The sequence below is a fragment of the Orcinus orca genome, chromosome X (assembly GCF_937001465.1).
Source record: "Orcinus orca chromosome X, mOrcOrc1.1, whole genome shotgun sequence".
Taxonomy (NCBI): Eukaryota; Metazoa; Chordata; class Mammalia; order Artiodactyla; family Delphinidae; genus Orcinus; species Orcinus orca.
The window spans coordinates 52,742,787-52,766,381 of NC_064580.1; the positions used below are offsets into that span (position 1 = coordinate 52,742,787).

A 23,595-nucleotide genomic window follows, 5' to 3' on the forward strand; every position below is an offset into this window, starting at 1 on the left:
CAATATTAGCATTTCTAACATAATAAAAGGGAAATATACAGCCTATATCTAATCTGATTTTTCAATAGTTTTAAATATTGAAAGCTACTAATTGCTTGCTAAGAAACAGCATGGCAAAGGAATTGAGACAGTGAGAAAATCCAGGGGTTCCCTGATAGCTAGGAAGAGGGTAAAAAGAAGAGCAGAGGGGAAGTACCCATTGGAGACAGAAGCAGATACTGTCCTGACAGGTGCCTCACCAGAAACCCCAATGCCCAGTGACCCAGGCCAATGCCAAGAAGATCCCCGAGATTGCCAAATGGTTTTCCATACCATGTTTCTTATTACCATCTCACAAGTTTAGGAAAATAAGACCAAGAATGGTAAAATTCCATGTCCAACTTCTTCAAGTCTTAGATGTCCTCAAGTTAGGACTGAATCCGGCCACTTCCCCCAAGACCTGGGTCAGTAGGAAGGTTGCTTCTTGGTTTCAAAAGGAAAAAAGGAAAAGGAATAAGCTGCAAAAATAGATTCCTCATGTCTTTACCTTCCTCTTCCCCCATCTCTTAAAATTCATCCCATGAGTTGCTGCCAATTCACTGAGCTAAAACTTTAAGGATCTAATTTACTTGGGAATCTGTACCAGAGATTATAGTGGATGGAAAAATATCATTCAGAGGTGGAAAGATGGTGGCTAGTTCGTGCAAAGCTCCAAATTCTTGAAAGATCATTAGAGAAACGTTGCCAGGTGGCCAGCATTGAGGCTGATCCCTTGTTCCAACTCCATCTGGGAGGTAGAAGACCTTGAATTACTTGGTCTCTATTTGCACACACATGGCTGGTCAATAAAGTAATTGTCTTAATTCAAAAAGCATACCAGTGACCAAGATATTTTCAGCTACATATGTGGACTTTTTAACATATAATTGTCTCAGTTCTCGGATCTATTTGGAACTGATCCCTCTTAGACTTTATTTTTACAAATGTTCCAGTAATTAATTTAATTTATAACAGAAGCACATAAAAAGGTGAGAGCTTCCTTCTCTCCTCTACATTGGCACTTATTTTGTAGAAGTCTGATGCCAGCCAGAATCACCTTTTCCATACTTAAGGCATTTTTAACTTCCTTCCTAATCAAACAAGGGCATAAAGAGGGATTTAACACTTGCTAATGGCACGCCACAAGCCCTAACTCATTCTTACCCCAGGTGGCCTCTCTTCTGGCTTCATGCTGGGAATAAATCATTTGGAAACCAGATGCTTTCTTATTCTCAATTGTTTTTCTGTTTTCCTCACTTATACCTAGCTTCATCTGTATAGGAATATGAAGTGAAGAATTCAGACTATTACTCAGATAATTCAACAGAAATTACCCTTACAGGAATTTTATTTGTTTGTGTGTCTTAGAAGTGAAAGTAGGGGCTTATCTTTAAACCTAAATGACTTGACATCTGCTGCTGTTGGGCAAACCCATGGCCAGTGAGTGGAGTTTTGCTGGACTACAATCTACTTATACTCCTAACACCAGGGGTGTTACTATTTATCTCTATGAGCCTCTTGCTCCTCCTCTCTGTAAAATCAGAATCACAATTCCTACATTGCCAGGTTGTTGATGAAATTAAATGAGATAAATATGAAGATTTCTGCATGCAGTAGGTATTCTGTACATATTTAAAAACACACTTGCACATATATACAGCACACACTGTACGTTGATCAGAACATTTATATTGCACTTTACAATTTATAAAACACTCACCTACATTCTCTCTTTGATCTTCAGAAAAACGCTGGGAAGTGTAAGGACAGGTAGTCACCGTTTTTACAAATGAAGAGCCTGAGGTTAAATGAAATTAAATGGCTTTTCCAAGACCACACAGCTGGTCTAAGTTGTTATGTACAAGCACTGAAGCTCTCCACCACCTCTACACTGATGCCACATGCTCCACACAGGTGTCTAAAAAACTGGCTCTTTAATTTGGCTTCACACTGAAACTACATGGAAAACTTAAAAATAAACACTAATACCTGGTCCCACCCCCAGAGATTTCTATTTAACCACTCTAAAGTGTGGCCTGGGCATGAGGATTTTTTCTCAGTCTATCTCTTCATTTTCAATTAAACTTTTATTGTGAGATAGTGGTAGATTCACAGGGAGTTGTAAGAAATAATATACAGAGATCCCATTTCCCCCCAGTAGTAACACCTTGCAAAGCTATAGTATAATGTCACAACCATGATACTGACACTTACACAGTCAAGATGCAGAACACTTTCACCACCACAAAGATCTCTTGAATTTTCCTTTTATAACTACACCTAGCTCTCCCTACCTACCTTTCCCTAACCCCTGGTAACCATTAATCTGTATTTCTTTTTCTTTTCTTTTCTTTCCTTTTTTTTTTTTTTTTGGCTGCATTGGATCTTTGTTGCTGCGTGCGGGCTTTCTCTAGTTGTGGCGAGCAGGGGCTACTCTTCATTTTCGTGCGTGGGCTTCTCATCCCAGTGGCTTCTCTTATTGTGGAGCACAGGCTCCAGGCACGTGGGCTTCGGTAGTTGTGGCTAGCAGGTTTCAGACTCAGTAGTTGTGGCACATGGGCTTAGTTGCTCTGCAGCATGTGGGATCTTCCCAGACCAGGGATCGAACCCGTGCCCCCTGCATTGGCAGGAGGATTCTTAACCACTGCACTACCAGGGAAGTCCCATCTCTATAGTTTTTGTCATTTCAAAAATGTTATATAAATGGAATCATGCAGTCTGTGACGTTTTGGGATTGGCTTTTTCTACTCAGCATAATTCCCTGGAGATTCATCCAAGTTGTGTGTTTCAATAGTTCATTGTTTTTCATTGCTAAGTAGTATTTCCTGGTATGGATGTACCAGCTGATTTAACCACTGAAGGACATCTGAGTTATCTCCAGTTTTTGGTTATTATGAATAAAGCTGTTATGAATATTTGTGTACAGGTTTTTGTGTGAAGAGAACTTTTAGTTTCTCTGGGATAAGTGTCTGAGTGCATTTGCTGGGTGATACAGTAGTTAACATGTTTAGTTCTGTAAGAAACTACCAAATGGATTTCTAGAGTGACTGTATCATTTTACATTCCCATGAGCAATGTGTGAGTGATCTACTTTCTCATCCTCACCAGCTATGGTGCTGTCATCATTTTTTCTTAAAAGCCATTCTGATGTGTGATAGTTCTCATTGTGGTTTTAATCTGCATTTATTTCTCTAATGGCTAGTGATGTTGAATACTTTTTCATGTACTTATCTGCCAACTATATATCCTTTATTAAAAATTTTTATTGGAGTGCAGTTGATTTACAATACTGTTTTAGTTTCAGGTGTACAGCAAAGTGAATCAGTTATACATATACATATATCCACTCTTTTTTAGATTCTTTTCCCATATAGGCCATTACAGAGTACTGAGTAGAGTTCCCTGTGCTATACAGTAGGTCCTTATTAGTTATCTATTTTATATATAGTAGTGTGTATATGTCAATCCCAATCTCCCAATTTATCCCTTCCCCCCTCCTTACCCCTCGGTAACCATAAGTTTGTTTTCTACATCTGTGACTCTATTTCTCTTTTGTAGGTAAGTTCATTTGTACCCCTTTTTTAGATTCCACATATAAGTGATATCATATGATATTTGTCATTCTCTGTCTGACTTACTTCACTCAGTATGACAATCTCTGTGTCCATCCATGTTGCTGCAAATGGCATTATTTTGTTCCTTTTTATGGCTGAGTAACATTCCATTGTATGTATGTACCACATCTTCTATATCCATTCCTCTGTTGATGGGCATTGAAGTTGCTTCCATATCTTGGCTATTGTAAATAGTGCTTCTTGAACATTGGGGTACATGCATCTTTTCAAATTATGGTTTTCTCTGGATATATGCCCAGGTGTGGGATTGTTGGATCATATGGTAGCTCTATTTTTAGTTTTTTAAGGAACCTCCATACTGTTCTCCATAGTGGCTGTACCAATTTACATTCCTACCAATAGTGTAGGAGGGTTCCTTTTCTCCACACCTCTTTAGCGTTAATTGTTTATAGATTTTTTTTTTGGCGATGGCCACTCTGACCAGTATGGGGTGATACCTCATTGTAGTTTTGATTTGCATTTCTCTAATAATGAGTGATGCTGAGCATCTTTTCATGTGCTTTTCAGCCATCTGTATGATTCTATGACATCCCTATCAAATTACCAATGGCATTTTTTCACAGAATTAGAACAAAAACTTTTACAGTTTGTATGGAAAAACAAAAGACCATGAATAGCCAAAGCAATCCTGAGAAAGAAAAACAGAGCTGGAGGACACAGGCTCCCTGACTTCAGACTATACTACAAAGCTACAGTAATCAAAACAGTGTGGTACTGGCACAAAAACAGAAATATAGATCAATGGAACAGGATAGAAAGTCCAGAGATAAACCCATGCACCTGTGGTCACCTAATCTATGACAAAGGAGGCAAGAATATACAATGGAGAAAAGACAGTCTCTTCAATATGTGGTGCTGGGAAAACTGGACAGCTGCATGTAAACGAATAACATTACAACACTCCCTAACACCGTACACAAAAATAAATTCAAAATGGACTAAAGACCTAAATGTAAGGCCAGATACTATCAAACTCTTAGAGGAAAACATAGACAGAACACTCTATGACATAAATCACAGCAAGATCCTTTCTGACCCACCTCCTAGAGTAATGGAAATAAAAACAAAAATAAACAAATGGGACCTAATGAAACTTCAAAGCTTTTGCACAGCAAAGGAAACCATAAACAAGACCAAAAGACAAGCCTCAGAATGGGAGAAAATATTTGCAAATGAAGCAACTGACAAAGGATTAATCTCCAAAATTTACAAGAAGCTCATGCAGCTCAATAACAAAAAAACAAACAACCCAATCCAACAATGAGCAGAGGACCTAAATAGACATTTCTCCAAAGAAGATATACAGACTGCCAACAAACACATGAAAGAATGCTCAACATCATTAATCATTAGAGAAATGCAAATCAGAACTACAATGAGATATCATCTCACACCAGTGAGAATGGCCATCATCAAAAAATCTAGAAACAATTAATGCTGGAGAGGGTGTGGAGAAAAGGGAACACTCTTGCACTGCTGGTGGGATTGTGAATTGGTTCAGCCACTATGGAGAACAGTATGGAGGTTCCTTAAAAAACTACAAATAGGACTACCATATGACCCAGCAATCCCACTACTGGACATATACCCTGAGAAAACCAAAATTCAAAAAGAGTCATGTACCAAAATGTTCATTGCAGCTCTATTTGCAATAGCCCGGGGATGGAAACAACCTAAGTGTCCATCGTCAGATGAATGGATAAAGAAGATGTGGCACATATATACAATGGAATATTACTCAGCCATAAAAAGAAATGAAATTGAGCTATTTGTAATGAGGTGGATAGACCTAGAGTCTGTCATACAGAGTGAAGTAAGTCAGAAAGAAAAAGACAAATACCGTATGCTAACACATATATATGGAATTTAAGAAAAAAGAATGTCATGAAGAACCTAGGGGTAAGTCAGGAATAAAGACGCAGACCTACTAGAGAACGGACTTGAGGATATGGGGAGGGGGAAGGGTGAGCTGTGACAGGGCGAGAGAGAGTCATGGACATATACACACTAACAAACTTAGTAAGGTAGATAGCTAGTGGGAAGCAGCTGCATGGCACAGGGATATTGGCTCGGTGTTTTGTGACCGCCTGGAGGGGTGGGATAGGGAGGGTGTGAGGGAGGGAGACGCAAGAGGGAAGAGATATGGGAACATATGTATATGTATAACTGATTCACTTTGTTATAAAGCAGAAACTAACACACCATTGTAAAGCAATTATACCCCAATAAAGATGTTAAAAAAAAAAAGACAAATGACAGCTTGGGAAAAATAGCTGCAACACATAAAGATAATAGCTCCCAGAAATTCCTAAGAAAAAGGCAAACAATCCCAGAAAAATGGGCCACTGATAAAAATGAGTAACAGAGGAAGCAATCCAAAAAGCCAGTAAACACACCCCTGCTAGTAGTCATGAAAATAAAAAAAAGAAATAGTAGAAATGAGGTAGCATTTCTCACTGATAAGAGTGGAAAAAATTCACACACTTTGTGTGTTACCTTTGGATGGTGGGATTTTAGGTGGTTTCCCATGGATTTCCTTATACTTTTCATTATGGTTTGAATCTGTTTTTACAATGAGCGCACTTTAATTATATAATAAAAAAGACAAAGCTAATTTTTATTTAAAAAGGAAAAAAAAAATAAACCAATGGGACCTAATGAAACTTCAAAACTTTTGCACAGCAAAAGAAACCATATACAAAACAAAAAGACAACCCTCAGAATGGGAAAAAATATTTGCAGATGAAGTAACTGACAAGGGATTAATCTCCAAAATATACAAACAGTTCATGCAACTCAATATCAAAAAAGCAAACAACCCAATCAAAAAATGGGTGGAAGATCTAAATAGACATTTCTCCAAAGAAGACATATACATCCTTTTTAGTGAAATGTCTGTTCACGTCTTACATCCATTTTTTAATTAGATTGTTTTTAACTGTTAAGTTTTGAGAATTCTTTACATATTCTAGATACTAGTCCTTTGCTGGATATATGGGTTGCAAATATTTTCTCCCAGGCTATAGATTGCCTTTTGTTTGTTTGTTTAAAAGATTTTATTTTTAAACAGTTTTAAATTTAGAGAAAAATTGAGCAGATAGCATAGAAAGTTTCCATGTACCACCCCCCCACCCATACACATTTTCCCTATTACTGACATCTTGCAGTACTGTAGCACATTTGTAATAATTAGTTAACCAATACTGACATATGATTATTAACTGAAGTCCATAGTTTTTATTCCTGAATAATGTTTCATTGTACAGATGTACCACCATTTATCCATTAACCTATTTAAGGATATCTTAGTTGCTTCCAGTTTTTCGCAACTAGAGTAGAGATGCTATAAACATTCATGTGTAGGTTTTTCTGTGGACATAAGTTTTCAGTTCAATTGAGTAAATATCTAGGAGTGTGATTGTTAGATCATATGGTAAGAATACATATAGCTTGGTTTTTAAAAACTTGCCTTTTAAAGTGGATGTACAATTTTGCATATTTTATATAGGATGAGCATCTCTTCATATGTGTATTTACCACCTGTATGTCTTCTTTGTTGAAATGTCTGTTTAGATCTTTTGCCCTTTTTTTTTTTTTTTGCGGTACGCGGGCTTCTCACTGCCATGGCCTCTCCCGTTGTGGAGCATAGGCTCCGGACGCGCAGGCTCAGCGGCCATGGCTCACGGGCCTAGCCACTCCACGGCATGTGGGATCCTCCTGGACCGGGGCACGAACCCGTGTCCCCTGCAACGGCAGGCGGACTCTCAACCACTGCATCACCAGGGAAGCCCTCTTTTGCCCATTTTTTAATTGGATTGTTCATTTACTTACTGTTGCATTTTAAGAGTTCTTTGGATACCAATCATTTATCAGATTATTTGTTTTGCAAATATTTTCTCCCGTTCTGTGGCTTGTTTTTTCATTCTCTTAGTGTCTTTCACAGGGCAGTTTTTCCTGTTAATAGAGTTCAACTTATTAGTTCAATTTTTTCATTCATGGATTGTGCTTCTGGTGTTGCAGCTGAAATTTCATCACCAATCCCAAGGTCATCTAGATTTTCTATGTTGTCTTCTGGAAGTTTTATAGGTTTGTGTTTAGGTCTATGATCCATTTTGAGTTGATTTTTGTGAAGGGTGTAAAATCTGTGTCTAGGTTTATTTTTTTGCAAAAGGATTTCCAATTGTTCTACTCTATTAAAAAATTATCTTTTCTTTATTGAATTGTCTTTACTCCATTGTCAACAATCAATTGATTATATTTGTGTGGGTCTATCTTGGAGCTCTCTATACTGTTCATTGATCTACTTGTCTATTCTTTCACCAATCCCACACTGTCTTAATTATTGTACCTTAAGTAAGTTTTTAAGTCAGATAGTGTTAGTCTTCCAAATTTTTTCTTCTTCCTCAGTGTGGTATTGGCTATTCTGGGTCTTTTTCCTTTCCATATAAACTTTATAATCAGTTTCTTGATATCCACAAATTACTTGCCTCCAAGTGGGGGTGTAAAATCAGCTTCCCACTGGGCCCCCTTGTCACCAGAGAATGAAGAGGAGAGAGGTAAGTGCCAACTAGCCTCACCTCTAATCACCTTTTTCTGCCTCATTGTTGCTGCATGAGGTTGGAGGTACAGCAATGCTGGACCCACTGACACTACCCCACTGCATGGCACCCACTTCCATGCCACAGGAAGATGGAGTGGGAGATCAAGTCTGCATTCAGCCCTATTGAAACCCACTCTGTGTTTTCTTTTCTTTTCTTTTGCTCTATTTTTTTGGTCACGCTGCTTGGCATGTGGGATCTTAGTTCCCTGACCAGGGATCGAACCCACACCCCCTGGAGTGGAAGCACAGCATCTCAGCCACTGGACAGCCAGGGGAGTCCCAAACAGAGTTGTTTTCTTTTTTTTTTTTCTGGCTATGCCATGCGGCATACAAGATTTGTGTTCCCTGACCAGGGATAGAACTCTTGCCCCCTGCACTGGGAGCAGTGAGTCTTAACCACTGGACAACCAGGGAAGTCCTAACTGTGCTTTCTTAGAGTCTGTGTTTGTCTATTTGGTATCCATTCATCACTGGGCCAATTATATTAAAGATATTTTCTTATTTTTTAAAATTTGTGTTGCTCTGGCATTTGGGGGCGTTACGAAAAATAAGAAAATATAGTTAATATAAGTAATTTCTAAAGATAATAACAACTTGCCTACAAGTACTTCTTTCACTTTTTGGAGTCTTCCTATGTTTATTTGGTGTGTCATATTATCAAAGTTAAACAAAGGTAGACATTAGTTTAAGTGGTAAGAACAGATTTTAACCAATAAAATACTATTACAGGAGAGAAAAGAGTTCCACTTTGATTTACATAGAGGTGACTGCATTTTTTTTTAAAGATGCTCCTATTGCTCTTTTTTAAAAAAATATATTTATTTATTTATTTTTGGCTGTGTTGGGTCTTTGTTGCTGCGCGTGGGCTTTCTCTGGTTGTGGCGAGTGGGGGCTACTCTTTGTTGTGGTGCGTGGGCTTCTCATTGCGGTGGCTTCTCTTGTTGTGGAGCACGGGCTCTAGGAGCGCAGGCTTCAGTAGTTGCAGCACGTGGGCTCAGTAGTTGTGGCTCGTGGGCTCTAGAGCTCAGGCTCAGGAGTTGTGGTGCATGGGCTTAGTTGCTCCGCAGCATGTGGGATCTTCCCAGACCAAGGCTTGAACCTGTGTCCCCTGCATTGGGAGATGGATTCTTAGCCACTGCACCACCAGAGAAGTCCCAAGGTGACTGCATTTTAAAGGGAGAATGAAGGCATAGGGAGGGAGTCAAGCAGGGGCTTAGGAGAGTCAGAGAAGTGAAAAAATACAAAAATGCAGGAAGCAGGGGCTGGTCTCTGTGAAACCCATCTGGGTTTGCCAACTGGCACTTATTGAAATTAGGCTCCTACCCTCTCACAGAGGCTGGGAGACAGGGAACCTATCTTCCTTCGGGTGTTGGCTTGAGCAAACAGTAAATTCTTTGGGCATCCTTGAGTTTTCTCAGACAAACATTCTACGGGGGTATGGGGTCATCCTATGGATGCAGCCTTGAGCTGTTAGAAACTATTTTAGTGTTTTTTCCAGTCTTTATAGGCCAAGGTTGAGGTTTAGTTAAGAAAGGGCTCAGGGGACCCTGGCTAGAGTTTGGTCAAGGAGAGAATCTCTGTCAGTGTCCAGGGGGCTTTAGTTGTAAGAGGGAGGACCTGAGAGAATAAGGTGACTCCATGAGCCAGAAGTTCTCAGCATTAAGTTTTGAAAGCTCCTCAGGTGACTCTAATAAGCAAAAAAATTTGAGAACCACAAGACCAAGACAAGAACTTTGCCCTCCATTTTAATGCCCCCCTTCACAAAGAAATAAATTCCTCTAAGGAGACTGCATGCCCTGTGTACATGCCTGTACATGTATGTATAACGGTTTGTGTATATGCAGGTATGCATGCACACACCAGGGTGAGAGGTGGAGAAGAGGCCTGGTCCTCTCAAACCACAAGAAGATGAAAAAAGTGCTTAGAGCTATGGAAATGTACCAAGCTGCCTTCGTTTTAGCGATGGGGGAGAAAGGGATCCTGGAAGAATTCAACCCCATATCCATTTATTTGGCCATAAAAATGAGGGAGGGGTGCTTCTCAAGGCTGTGGTTGAGGGGTTACATTCATGCTAGCTCTTGCTGATCCAGTTCCTATCCTCACGGTTTTCCCTGCTGGACGCTTCCTTCCTGAGACCACGGAAGTGGCTCTCAGTCTCTGCAATTGCTCAAGGGTCATCCGTAAAGCACTGCTTTCTGGCCTGACTTTCCAAGAACTCACTAAGCATAGTCCTATTGCTTCTTCTATGACTCATTTAGATCCTAATTATTATTCTACATATTTATGCAAATGCAGAAGCCGGGAGGGGTGAAACTCCTTTCAGAAGCCATGCAGTGGTCTCTGGAATGTTAAAGGCTCAGAAAATTGGCAGATTCTCAGGTTCCATCTCAGGAAAAGAACATTTTTCTAGACCGAGTGCTGCCTGAAATGTTTGGCATTTCTGCTCATGAAAATGAAAGACTAGGTGGGGCCTGAGGCTTCCCTAGGGCAGTGGTTCCCACATCAGAATCACTGGGGGCCTGTGAGATCACACTGGTGCTTCCACTCCACCCACACATTCTGATTTAATTGGTACTGAAGTTGGGCGTGGGTCTTTCTTAAAAGCTCCCAAGATGATTCTGACAGGCAGCCAGTTGAAAGCTGAGAACCCTAGAAATTCTGCAGAGTTCTGGGAGGAAAGAGCAAAAGGTCCAGGACTAGCAAATACAAATTAGGGAGCCTCTGAGCAATACATAGAGCATACTTTCCCCAGGGCACCTACTCTGAGCCATGACACAGAGATGGAAAAGGCACAGTCCGTCCTTTCTGCTGAGTTTGGTGGATGATAAAGCCAAGGCTGGTGTGTAGGCCACAGTGGTGGGAAGTGGCATTGGGCTGGGCCTTGAAGGTAAGTGGAACTGGGACAGGTGGTAAAAGGCGTTCTGACCTTATAGAGCTGTGTCTTTATGAGGAAGCAAACTTTATTTTTAAGACAGGACAAGAAAAAATTAACATGAAATTTTTATCTGCCGTTTGAGCCACTACCCCCTCCTCTTTAGTGTGCAATGTGCATCTGCATTATACATGAACTAAATCCCCTTAGAAGACACAGGAATGCCTACTTGCAAAAAAAAAAAAGGCAATACTTCTACCTTGGCCTATTTCAAGCTACCAACATGGTTTAACTGGCTTGCTAAATTCCTGACATTAACAATGGACTGTCACAAGCCATTAAGAGCTAGCTCCAGCATCACCAATACCCCACATTCCCTCTCCTCACTGGTTAAGAACCACTACATTACAAGAAAATGTAGGATTTAAAAAAAAACACTTATCAAATAAAACACCATTAATGGTTTGTATTATAATAAAGTGAATTGCTGAAACCCACCTTTTGCAGCTAATTCTTAGGACAAACTTGGTAATACATTTGAGGGAGAGAGATCAGGCTGCCCAGACAGGCAGTGAGGATAACAGGCCTCTTGTCATGTCTAAATAGTAGGACATTACCACATGATGTCACTCTAATACTTGCTTATTTATGTCTCTGGGAGTCTCAAGCAAGTTGTCTCTCCTTTGCTAAATGATTGGCATTCTTAACTTTTATACCTTGGGATGATTATGAAAATTACATCATACCTGTTGTTCATTACTTGAAAGGAATCTTTTACACATATTTTTTTTCTTGTAAAAGAGACTGAAAATTTTCAGAAAGGAGATAAGGGCAGAGACGCATTTTGGAATCACAGAACTTTGATTTAGCACAAGACTGTGATTTACCAGGTGGGTAAACTTGGACAAGATTCTTAACTTCTACTAGCTTCAGGGTCCTCACCTGTAAAATATGGAAAGATACTTGTAACTTCTACCTCACTGACTGGGAGTAAGTCACTTCCATTGGCATGTACTAAACACCCACCCCATGCCATTTCTCTGCACTGGGCCCAGAGAAAAACAAGATGAGGAAGTCCGAGTTCCTGCCCTTAAGAAGCTCAAGTTTAACCTCGAGGACAAAAACCTAAACAAGAGAATATAGAACAACGGCCAATTGACATGCTTAGGTTAGCACTCTAAAGTGTGAATGTGTTATCTGACATTCTCTAATACTGTGACAAAAATTCTTCATGTGTAGTAGCTTTTTTGTTGGGAAATAAATGAAGTGTTGGTCTTAATATTTCAATTATAAGAGTCACCAGAGATTAAGTGATTAGTGTTTTTATAACATCTGCCACACAGGGATGCTTTTAGAGGAGAGGACCAGGAGATGAGGGCACTGAAGCTGTGACTGTGGAGACAGGAGGAGTTGCTGAGAATGTGGGGAGTAAGGAAGAACAGATTGTAGAGGCGGGGAGGTAGACATAGGCATGGTTTTCAGAGATAGTCAAGATGAGCACGTGGAAGAACGTGCACATGCAGCACTAATTTACTGCCTGTGTGATTTGAGGCACATCACTTTCCCCTCTACAAGCCTCCATTTCCCTCTCTATAACTCATCAGGTATTTAGGATAAGTATTAAGCAAATGTTCTTGGGTTGCAAGCAGCAGAAATGAATGCTGGCTAATAAAACAAAAGTTATGTTGAAGCAGCAGGTATATATGAAGACATCAGAGTGGTAGAGACTTTGGCAACACAAGAATATAGGCCCCACTGAAAGAATTCACATTCCAGAAAAAAATTTATACACTTTTCTGGCCGAATAAAATGTGTCTACTGGCACCATCAGCCTCCAGTCCTCCAGTCTGCAACTCTCTCTACAGGAAAGAGCCCAGGTTCCTGCATAGCACCAAGGCCCTGTCAGCCCCAGAGGAACTCAAACTCCAGGCTAGAAACCCAGTTCTAGGCAACAGGGAGGGCCTAGATGGCAAGGCGTTAGGTGATAAAGACCATGTCTGGTTCTTTCCCAAAGCTGCAGCTCCCGCACAAGGCCAGGGACAGAGGCAGCCTCACAGATTGTCCCCAAATCCGGACTCTTTGTCTAAGGTAAGAGTTGGCTCACAGATATTTGATAGCCCATCAGATTACGCAGCTCACCAATGTCTGATTTCACAGACAACTGCTCATGGACCCCTGGTCATGGGCCGCATCAGGAGGTGGGGTAGGAGAAGAGGCAGGAACCACCTTCTTCTAGGCAGTCAGTCATTCACCAGCTAAAATCTCACAAGACTCGATGGCTTCTCCCTCAGCCCTAAAGCTACTAAGTGGTCACCACGCCTAGCACTTCTTTCTCCATTTGCAGCTTTCCAATACACCGCCTCCGCCTTCCTACCCCCAGGAACTCTGAGCTCAGCCACCAACGTGACTGTCCACTGGATCCCCCACTAGCTGTGTGTAATCCCAAGGGAAGGGCCATATTCTGGCCATTTCTGTCTCCAGCTCTGGGCCTCACCCATAGTAGATGCTTGGTAAGTGCTTAATGGTTGCTAACCATTAAGAACCATTGCTATAGATTGAGTGTTTGCTTCCACCCTCCCAATCCCCCACCCCTCCCTCCAAATTCATATGTTGAAAACCTAATGCCCAAAGTAATGGTATTAGGGGAGACCTTTGGAAGGTGACCGTTGGGAGGGCAGAGCCTTCATGAATGGCTTTAGTGTCTTTATAGAAGAGGCCCCAGAGATACCCCTCATCTCATCCACCAAGTGAGAGCACAGCCAGATGTCAGGAGTTTGTAACCCAGAAGAAGGCCTTCACCAGAACCTGGCCATGCTGGCACCCTGATCTTGGCCTCCCAGCCTCCAGAACAGTAAGAAATAGATTTCTGTGGTTTATAAGCCACCCTGTCTGTGGTATTTTGCTATAGCATTCCAAACTAAAGTAACCATGTTTGCCCTTCTAGAAATAATCATGACCTGGGTCAGGAGACCTAGGCTCAACCACTGACATGGCCCCTCTGTCCTGGTCCTCAGTTTCCCCATCTCTACAGGAGGGAGAGAACACATGATTTCTAAATGGCCTTCTGGTTTCTCTAACACCCTCCTGATTCAGTGGTTATTTGTGACTCTGTAAAAATAGCTGCAACTTTGGCAGGTGTCTAAAGGGAGAGGGCCACCGATGGGTAGAAATGGCCCCTCCCACTCAGGAGACACCCATGGACTGTTCCTTTGAAGGGGGCAGGTAGTGAGGGTTGGTTAGTGAGGCAGTCAAGCAGTGATAAAGCTGGGGACAGGTGACCATCAGGGGCAGAAACAGGTGACGGAAATCAGACACCTAGTTGTGAGTCTCCCACCCACCACTTAACTATGTGACCCAAGCTTGTCCCTTAATCTGAGCCTTTGTTTCCCCCTTGGTCCATGGGTGAGCAAGCAGTATGAGTGTCTGTTGGATTGAATTTTGAACCCTGAAGAGCTAATAGAACAGGAAGCTACATTCTGGGCTCTATGATGATGTTGCCCTCATGGGGAGAGCAGAGGGGGAGGGCCCAGTGAGCCTCCCCAACCCCTGCTGCTCCCCACCCAGCAGAGCAGAAGGTGCTGATATGCCTAAACCCAACTCACCATCACCTTCTGCTACCACACTAGAGCAAGAAATCCAGACCAGACAAGAGGCATTGCATCTTAAAATTTTATGTGAAATTCTGTAAATGTGTATAGAGTGGCCTGTGGCTGTCTGCACACAGGCCTGGACTGTAGGGACACCACTGCTCAGCCCTTGCTGTAGATAGCTGCCCTGCCCCGCTCCTCAAACTCTTCCTTGCTGACCCAAAGCTGCTGGATGGCCTGCAGGGAGGCCAGGATGGAGCCGCCGGTCCACACGGAGGTCTTCCTCTCAGGAGCAGCAGCCACTGTGGGGCTGTCCCCCGGGCAGGGGAAACTCAGCTCCCTCTGGAAGCACTCTGGGAAGCCGTCCAGCATGGTGCAGCTGCCACACAGCAGCAGGTTGGCTGCCATCTCCTCCTTGAAGCCGGCCTCCTGGCAGTGGTTCAGGCAGGCGGCCATGAGCTTGGGGAGACCAGGCTGGTTGCTGCCCACCAAGGTGGGCTTGAAGAGCATCTCGGTGAACAGAAAGCGCTACTGACCGATGGTGATGAGCTTGCCGTTGGGGAGCTCATAGTCCACACGCAGATCCTCCAGGCACAGGCCAAGCTCCTCCACTGGCTTGAGTGCCGAGTAGCAGCACTTCTTCTTGATGTGCTCGATGATGTGCAGGTGGTTGTCCGTGAACTTGTGGCCGGCCTCATTGAGCAGCTGCAGCAGGTAGTTGGTGAGGTCACTGCCGGCATAGTCGGCACGACTTGTCAGGCCTGGCAGCACGTCGCCCTTGGAGATGGGCACCACATGTGAGACACCGTGCCCACTCTCCACCACCAGCCCAGAGGTCTTGCCATAGGAGTAGATGGACAGCAACGACTGGGAGGTCACGTGCATGGCAGGGATGCCAAAGGTCTCGAACATGAGCTCTGCATACTTCTCACGGTTGCTGGTGGGGCTGAGCAGGGGGTCGGAGACCAGCACAGCATGCTCCTCGGGGAGGACCTTCATGGCCGTGTGGAAGATGTACTCCCAGATGTTCTGGACACAGTCCCAGTCCACCACGATGCCGTATTTTAGCGGATAAATCAGCTTCAGAGGCACCTCCATGTTGAGCAGCTCGTGGCCCATGTAGGTCTGCTTGTGGGTGTCACAGGCGTCAGCTGCCTCAGAGCAGAGCTTGCCCACAGTGGAGGAGATGAAGTAGGTCGGGCTCGGCTCGCCCACATAGCCACACTTACAGTACTGGGAGCCCAGGTCAATGATGAGTGCCTTGATCTTACTCACCTTCTTGGGCTTCATCTTCAGCTGAGTGGATGAACTTGTGTCCCGGATGCCAGCCTCAGGACCTGGCAGCGTGCCTGCCTCTCCAGGGTCCCCCTGAGCCGTGCCCATGGTCTTGGGGCTAGGGCTGTTCCTTGTCTCCATTTGCCTTCCTTGCTCACTTTTCTCACATCCACATCCTAGAGCTCCGTGGGGAGAAATAAGAGGTCCACCTCCAGCAGTGCCTTGGCAACCCCTCAGGATTGTGATGTCACCACGGGCTAGTCCATTCTGGCAGCCCAGGGAGGGCTTGGCCTTGGCAGGCCCTTGATCTATCACCCCCACCTCCATTGGCATAACTCGACTTTGCTCCCAGACAGACCAGGTGGCCAGCACAGTTTTAGAAGTCCAACCACACTTGGGTCTCAGAGGTTTCTGCTCCCTCTCCTTATATCCTCACTCCTAATCCCTCGTTCACTAGCTGAACACCTCTTCCTCCTCAGCTTCTTGGCCAAGAGGGTGATAAATACTTGAGCAGTATTGATAAATACTACAGCCAAACACTGTAGCAGGCACCTCACATGACACTTCACAGAATCTTGGGAGGTAGGCAGAGCTAAGGAAATCAAGGCTCAGAATGCAAATGACTTGCCCAAGAGAAAACAGCTCTTGGAGTGTTTGTTTGTACTTTAACCCAAGTTCCTCCAAATCCAATGTACCAGGTCACCTTAAAGAGTGTGTAGGTGGTAACTACAGCTAGAGGGGAAGATGGTAGAAGAGTAAGACGCGGAGATCACCTTCCTCTCCACAGATACACCAGAAATACATCTACACGTGGAACAACTACTACAGAACACCTACTGAACGCTGGCAGAACACCTCAGACCTCCCAAAAGGCAAGAAACCCCCCATGTACCTGGGTAGGGCAAAAGAAAAAAGAATAAACAGAGACAAAAGGATACAGACGGGACCTGCACCAGTGGGAGGGAGCTGTGAAGGAAGAAAGGTTTCCACACACTAGAAAGCCCCTTCCCGGGCGGAGACTGCGGGTGGCAGAGGGGAGGAGCTTTGGAGCCGCAGAGGAGAGCACAGCAACAGGGGTGCAGAGGGCAAAGCGGAGATTCCCGCACAGAAGATCGGTGCCAACCGGCACTAACCAGCCCGAGAGGCTTGTCTGCTCACCTGCCAGAGCGGGCGGGGCTGGGAGCTGAGGCTCAGGCTTCGGTCGGGGCGCAGGGAGAGGACTGGGGTTGGCGGCGTGAACACAGCCTGCAGGGGGTTAGTGCGCCACGGCTAGTTGGGAGGGAGTCCGGGGAAAAGTCTGGACCTGCCGAAGAAGCAAGAGGCTTTTTCTTCCCTCTTTGTTTCCTGGTGCGTGAGGAGAGGGGTTTAAGAACGCTGCTTAAAGGAGCTCCAGAGATGGGCGTGAGCCACGGATAAAAGCGCGAACCCCAGAGACAGGCATGAGAGACGCTAAGGCTGCTGCCGCCGCCACCAAGAAGCCTGTGTGCGAACACAGGTCACTATCCACACCCCCCTTCAGGAGAGCCTGTGCAGCCCGCCACTGCCAGGGTCCCGGGATCCAGGGACAACTTCCACAGGAGAACGCATGGCACGCCTCAGGCTGGTGCAACATCACGCAGGCCTCTGCCGCCGCAGGCTCGCCCTGCACTCCGTGATCTCCCCTCCCCCCGGCCTGAGTGAGCCAGAGCCCCCGCATCAGTGGCTCCTTTAACCCCGTCCTGTCTGAATGAAGAACAGACGTCCTGCGGCGACCTACACGCAGAGGCGGGGCCAAATCCAAAGCTGAGCCCCTGGGAGCTGTGAGAACAAAGAAGAGAAAGGGAAATCTCTCCCAGCAGGCTCAGAAGCAGTGGATTAAAGCTCCACAATCAAAAAAAAAAAAAAAAAAAAAAAAGCTCCACAATCAACTTGATGTACCCTGCATCTGTGGAATACATGAATAGACAATGAATCATCCCAAATTAAGGAGGTGGACTTTGAGAGCAAGATTTATAATTTTTCCTTTTTTTGTGAGTGTGTATGTGTATGCTTCTGGTGAGATTTTGTCTGTATAGCTTTGCTTCCACCATTTGTCCAAGGGTTCCATCCGTCCGTTTTTTGTTTTTGTTTTTTTTTATTTTTTTCTTAATAATTATTTTTATTTTAATTATTTTATTTTACTTTATCTTCGTTCTTTCTTTCCTTCCTTCCCTCCTTTAGAAAACGAATCATCCCAAATTGAGGAGGTGGACTTTGAGAGCAAGATTTATGATTTTTTCCCCATTTCCTCTTTTTGTGAGTGTGTATGTGTATGCTTCTGTGTGAGATTTTGTCTGTAGAACTTTGCTTCCACCATTTGTCCCAGGGTTCTAACCATCCGTTTTTATGTTTTTTGTTTTTTTTTCCTCTTAATAATTATTTTTTATTTTAATAACTTTATTATATTTTATCTTACTTTATTTTTTTTACTTTATCTTCTTTCTTTCTTTTTTCCTTCCTTCCCTCCTTCCTTCCTCCCTCCCATCCTCCCTCCCTTCTTTCTTTCTTTCTTTCTTTCTTTCTACTTCTACTAATTGTCACTTTCTACTTTTTCTCCCTTTTCTTCTGAGCCATGTGGATGAAAGACTCTTGGTGCTGCAGCCAGGAGTTAGTGCTGTGCCTCTGAGGTGGGAGAGCCAACATCAGGACATTGGTCCACAAGAGACCTCCCAGCTGCACATAATATCAAACGGAGAAAATCTCCCAGAGATCTCCATATCAACACCAGCACCCAGCTTCACTCAACGACCAGCAAGCTACAGTGCTGGACATCCTATGCCGAAAAACTAACAAGACAGGAACACAACCCCATCCATTAGTAGAGAGGCTGCCCCAAATCATAATAAGTCAACAGACACCCGAAAACACACCACCAGATGTGGAACTGCCCACCAGAAAGACAAGATCCAGCCTCATCCACCAGAAAACAGGCACTAGTCCCCTCCACCAGGAAGCCTACACAACCCACTGAACCAATCTTAGCCACTGGGGACAGACACCAAAAACAAATGGAACTACAAACATGCAGCCTGCAAAAAGGAGACCCCAAACACAGTAAGATAAGCAAAATGAGAAGACAGAAGAACACACAGCAGATGAGGAGCAAGATAAAAACCCACCAGACCTAACAAATGAAGAGGAAATAGGCAGTCTACCTGAAAAAGAATTCAGAACAATCATAGTAAAGATGATCCAAAATCTTGAAAACAGAAAAGGCAAAATGCAAGAAACATTTAACAAGGACCTAGAAGACCTAAAGATGAAACAAACAATGATGAACAACACAATAAATGAAATGAAAGATACTCTAGATGGGATCAATAGCAGAATAACTGAGGCAGAAGAACGGATAAGTGACCTGGAAGATAAAGTAGTGGAAATAACTACTGCAGTGCAGAAAAAAGAAAAAAGAATGGAAAGAACTGAGGACAAGTCTCAGAGACCACTGGGACAACATTAAACGCACCAACATTCGAATTATAGGGGTTCCAGAAGAAGAAGGGAAAAAGAAAGGGACTGAGAAAATATTTGAAGAGATTATAGTTGAAAACTTCCCTAATATGGGAAAGGAAATAGTTAATCAAGTTCTGGAAGCACAGACAGTCCCATACAGGATAAATCCAAGGAGAAATACGCCAAGACACATATTAATCAAACTGTCAAAAATTAAATACAAAGAAAGCATATTAAAAGCAGCAAGGGAAAAACAACAAATAACACACAAGGGAACCCCCATAAGGTTAACAGCTGATCTTTCAGCAGAAACTCTGCAAGCCAGAAGGGAACAGCAGGACATATTGAAAGTGATGAAGGAGGAAAATCTGCAAGCAAGATTACTCTACCCAGCAAGGATCTCATTCAGATTTGATGGAGAAATTAAAACCTTTACAGACAAGCAAAAGCTGAGACAGTTCAGCACCACCAAACCAGCTCTAAAACAACTGCTAAAGGAAATTCTCTAGGCATGAAACACAAGAGAAGAAAACGACCTACAATAACAAACCCAAAACAATTAAGAAAATGGGAATAGGAACATACAGATCGATAATTACTTAAATGTAAATGGACTAAATGCTCCCACCAAAAGACACAGATTGGCTGGATGGATACAAAAACAGGACCCATATATTTGCTGTCTACAAGAGACACACTTCAGACCTCGAGACACGTACAGACTGAAAGTAAGGGGATGCAAAAAGATATTTCATGCAAATGGAAACCAAAAGAAAGCTGGAGTAGCAATTCTCATATCAGACAAAATAGACTTTAAAATAAAGACTATTAGAAGAGACAAAGAAGGACACTACATAATGATCAAGGGATCGATCCAAGAAGAAGATATAACAATTGTAAATATTTATGGACAAAACATAGGAGCATCTCAATACATAAGGCAAATACTAACACCGTAAAAGGGGAAATCGACAGTAACACATTCATAGTAGGGGACTTTAACACCCCACTTTCACCAATGGACAGATCATCCAAAATGAAAATAAATAAGGAAACCCAAGCTTTAAATGATACATTAAACAAGATGGACTTAATTGATATTTATAGGACACTCCATCCAAAAACAACAGAATACACTTTTTTCTCAAGTGCTCATGGAACATTCTCCACGATAGATCATATCTTGAATCACAAATGATGCCTTGGTAAATTTAAGAAAATTGAAATTGTATCAAGTATCTTTTCCGACCACAACGCTATGAGACTAGATATCAATTACAGGAAAAGATCTGTAAGAAATACAAACACATGGAGGCTAAACAATACACTACTTAATAACGAAGTGATCACTGAAGAAATCAAAGAGGAAATCAAAAAATACCTAGAAACACATGACAATGGAGACACGATGACACAAAATCTATGGGATGCACCAAAAGCAGTTCTAAGAGGGAAGTTTATAGCAATACAATCCTACCTTAAGAAACAGGAAACATCTCGAATAAACAACCTAACCTTGCACCTAAAGCAACTAGAGAAAGAAGAACAAAAAAACCCCCAAAGTTAGCAGAAGGAAAGAAATCATAAAAATCAGATCAGAAATAAATGAAAAAGAAATGAAGCAAACGATAGCAAAGATCAATAAAACTAAAAGCTGGTTCTCTGAGAAGATAAACAAACTTGATAAACCATTAGCCAGACTCAACAAGAGAAAAAGGGAGAAGACTCAAATCAATAGAATTAGAAATGAAAAAGGAGAAGTAACAACTGACACTGCAGAAATACAAAGGATCATGAGAGATTACTACAAGCAACTCTACGCCAATAAAGTGGACAACCTGGAAGAAATGGACGAATTCTTAGAAAGGCACAACCTGCCAAGACTGAATCAGGAAGAAATAGAAAATATGAACAGACCAATCACAAGCACTGAAATTGAAACTGTGATTAAAAATCTTCTGACAAACAAAAGCCCAGGACCAGATGGCTTCACAGGCGAATTATATCAAACATTTAGAGAATAGCTAACACCTATCCTTCTTAAGCTCTTCCAAAATATAGCAGAGGAGGAACACTCCCAAACTCATTCTACGAGGACACCATGAACCTGATACCAAAACCAGAGAAGGATGTCACAAAGAAAGAAAACTACAGGCCAATATCACTGATGAACATAGATGCAAAAATCCTCAACAAAATACTAGCAAACAGAATCCAACAGCACATTAAACGGATCGTACACCATGATCAAGTGGGGTTTATTCCAGGAATGCAAGGATTCATCAATATACGCAAATCAATCAACGTGATACATCATATTAACAAATTGAAGGAGAAAAACTATATGATCATCTCAATAGATGCAGAGAAAGCTTTTGACAAAATTCAACACCTATTTATGATAAAAACCCTGCAGAAAGTAGGCATAGAGGGAACTTTCCTCAACATAATAAAGGCCATATATGACAAACCCACAGCCAACATCGTCCTCAATGGTGAAAAACTGAAAGCATTTTCACTAAGACCAGGAACAAGACAAGGCTGCCCAATCTCACCACTCTTATTCAACATAGTTTTGGAAGTTTTAGCCACAGCAATCAGAGAAGAAAAGGAAATAAAAGGAATCCAAATCGGAAAACAAGAAGTAAAGCTGTCACTATTTGCAGATGACATGATACTATACTTAGAGAATCCTAAAGATGCTACCAGAAAACTACTAGAGCTAATCAATGAATTTGGTAAAGTAGCAGGATACAAAATTAATGCACAGATATCTCTGGCATTCCTATACACTAATGATGAAAAATCTGAAAGTGAAATCAAGAAAACACTCCCATTTACCATTGCAACAAAAAGAATAAAATATCTAGGAATAAACCTACCTAAGGAGACAAAAGACCTGTATGCAGAAAATTATAAGACACTGATGAAAGAAATTAAAGATGATACAAATAGATGGAGAGATATACCCTGTTCTTGGATTGGAGGAATCAACATTGTGAAAATAACTCTACTACCCAAAGCAATCTATAGATTCAATGCAATCCCTATCAAACTACCACTGGCATTTTTCACAGAACTAGAACAAAAAATTTCGCAATTTGTATGGAAACACAGAAGACCCCGAATAGCCAAAGCAATGTTGAGAACGAAAAATGGAGCTGGAGGAATCAGGCTCCCTGACTTCAGACTATACTACAAAGATACAGTAATCAACACAGTATGGTACTGGCACAAAAACAGAAAGATAGATCAATGGAACAGGATAGAAAGCCCAGAGATAAACCCAGGCACATATGGTCACCTTATCTTTTTGATAAAGGAGGCCGGAATATACAGTGGAGAAAGGACAGCCTCTTCTATAAGTGGTGCTGGGGAAACTGGACAGCTACATGTAAAAGTCTGAGATTAGATCACTCCCTAACACCATACACAAAAATAAGTTCAAAATGGATTAAAGACCTAAATGTAAGGCCAGAAACTATCAAACTCTTAGAGGAAAACATAGGCAGAAATCTCTATGACATAAATCACAGCAGGATTCTTTTTGAACCACCTCCTAGGGAAATGGAAATAAAAACAAAAATAAACAAGTGGGACCTAATGAAACTTCAAAGCTTTTGCACAGCAAAAGTAACCATAAACAAGACCAAAAGACAACCCTCAGAATGGGAGAAAATATTTCCAAATGAAGCAACTGACAAAGGATTAATCTCCAAGATTTATAAGCAGCTCATGCAGCTTAATAACAAAAAAACAAAAAACCCAATCCAAAAATGGGCAGAAGACCTACATAGACATTTCTCCAAAGAAGATATACAGACTGCCAACAAACACATGAAAGTATGCTCAACATCACTAATCATTAGAAAAATGCAAATCAAAACTACAATGAGATATCATCTCACACCGGTCAGAAAGGCCATCATCAAGAAATCTAGAAACAATTAATGCCGGAGAGGGTGTGGAGAAAAGGGAACCCTCTTGCACCGTTAGTGGGAATGTAAATTGATACAGCCACTATGGAGAACAGTATGGAGGTTCCTTAAAAAACTACAAATAGAACTACTATATGACCCACCAATCCCACTACTGGGCATATACCCTGAGAAAACCAAAATTCAAAAAGAGTCATGT

General features: G+C 42.3%; 1 protein-coding gene across 1 annotated transcript; it reads right to left on the minus strand.

The window, feature by feature from the left end:
- Positions 1-14,874: 14,874 nt before the first annotated feature.
- On the minus strand, positions 14,875-16,161 carry LOC101277243 (actin-like protein 7B). Its single transcript, XM_012539082.2, is given in 1 exon segment — positions 14,875-16,161. A coding segment is annotated over 1 exon segment (1,254 nt). The 5' UTR covers positions 16,129-16,161.
- Positions 16,162-23,595: the final 7,434 nt, after the last annotated feature.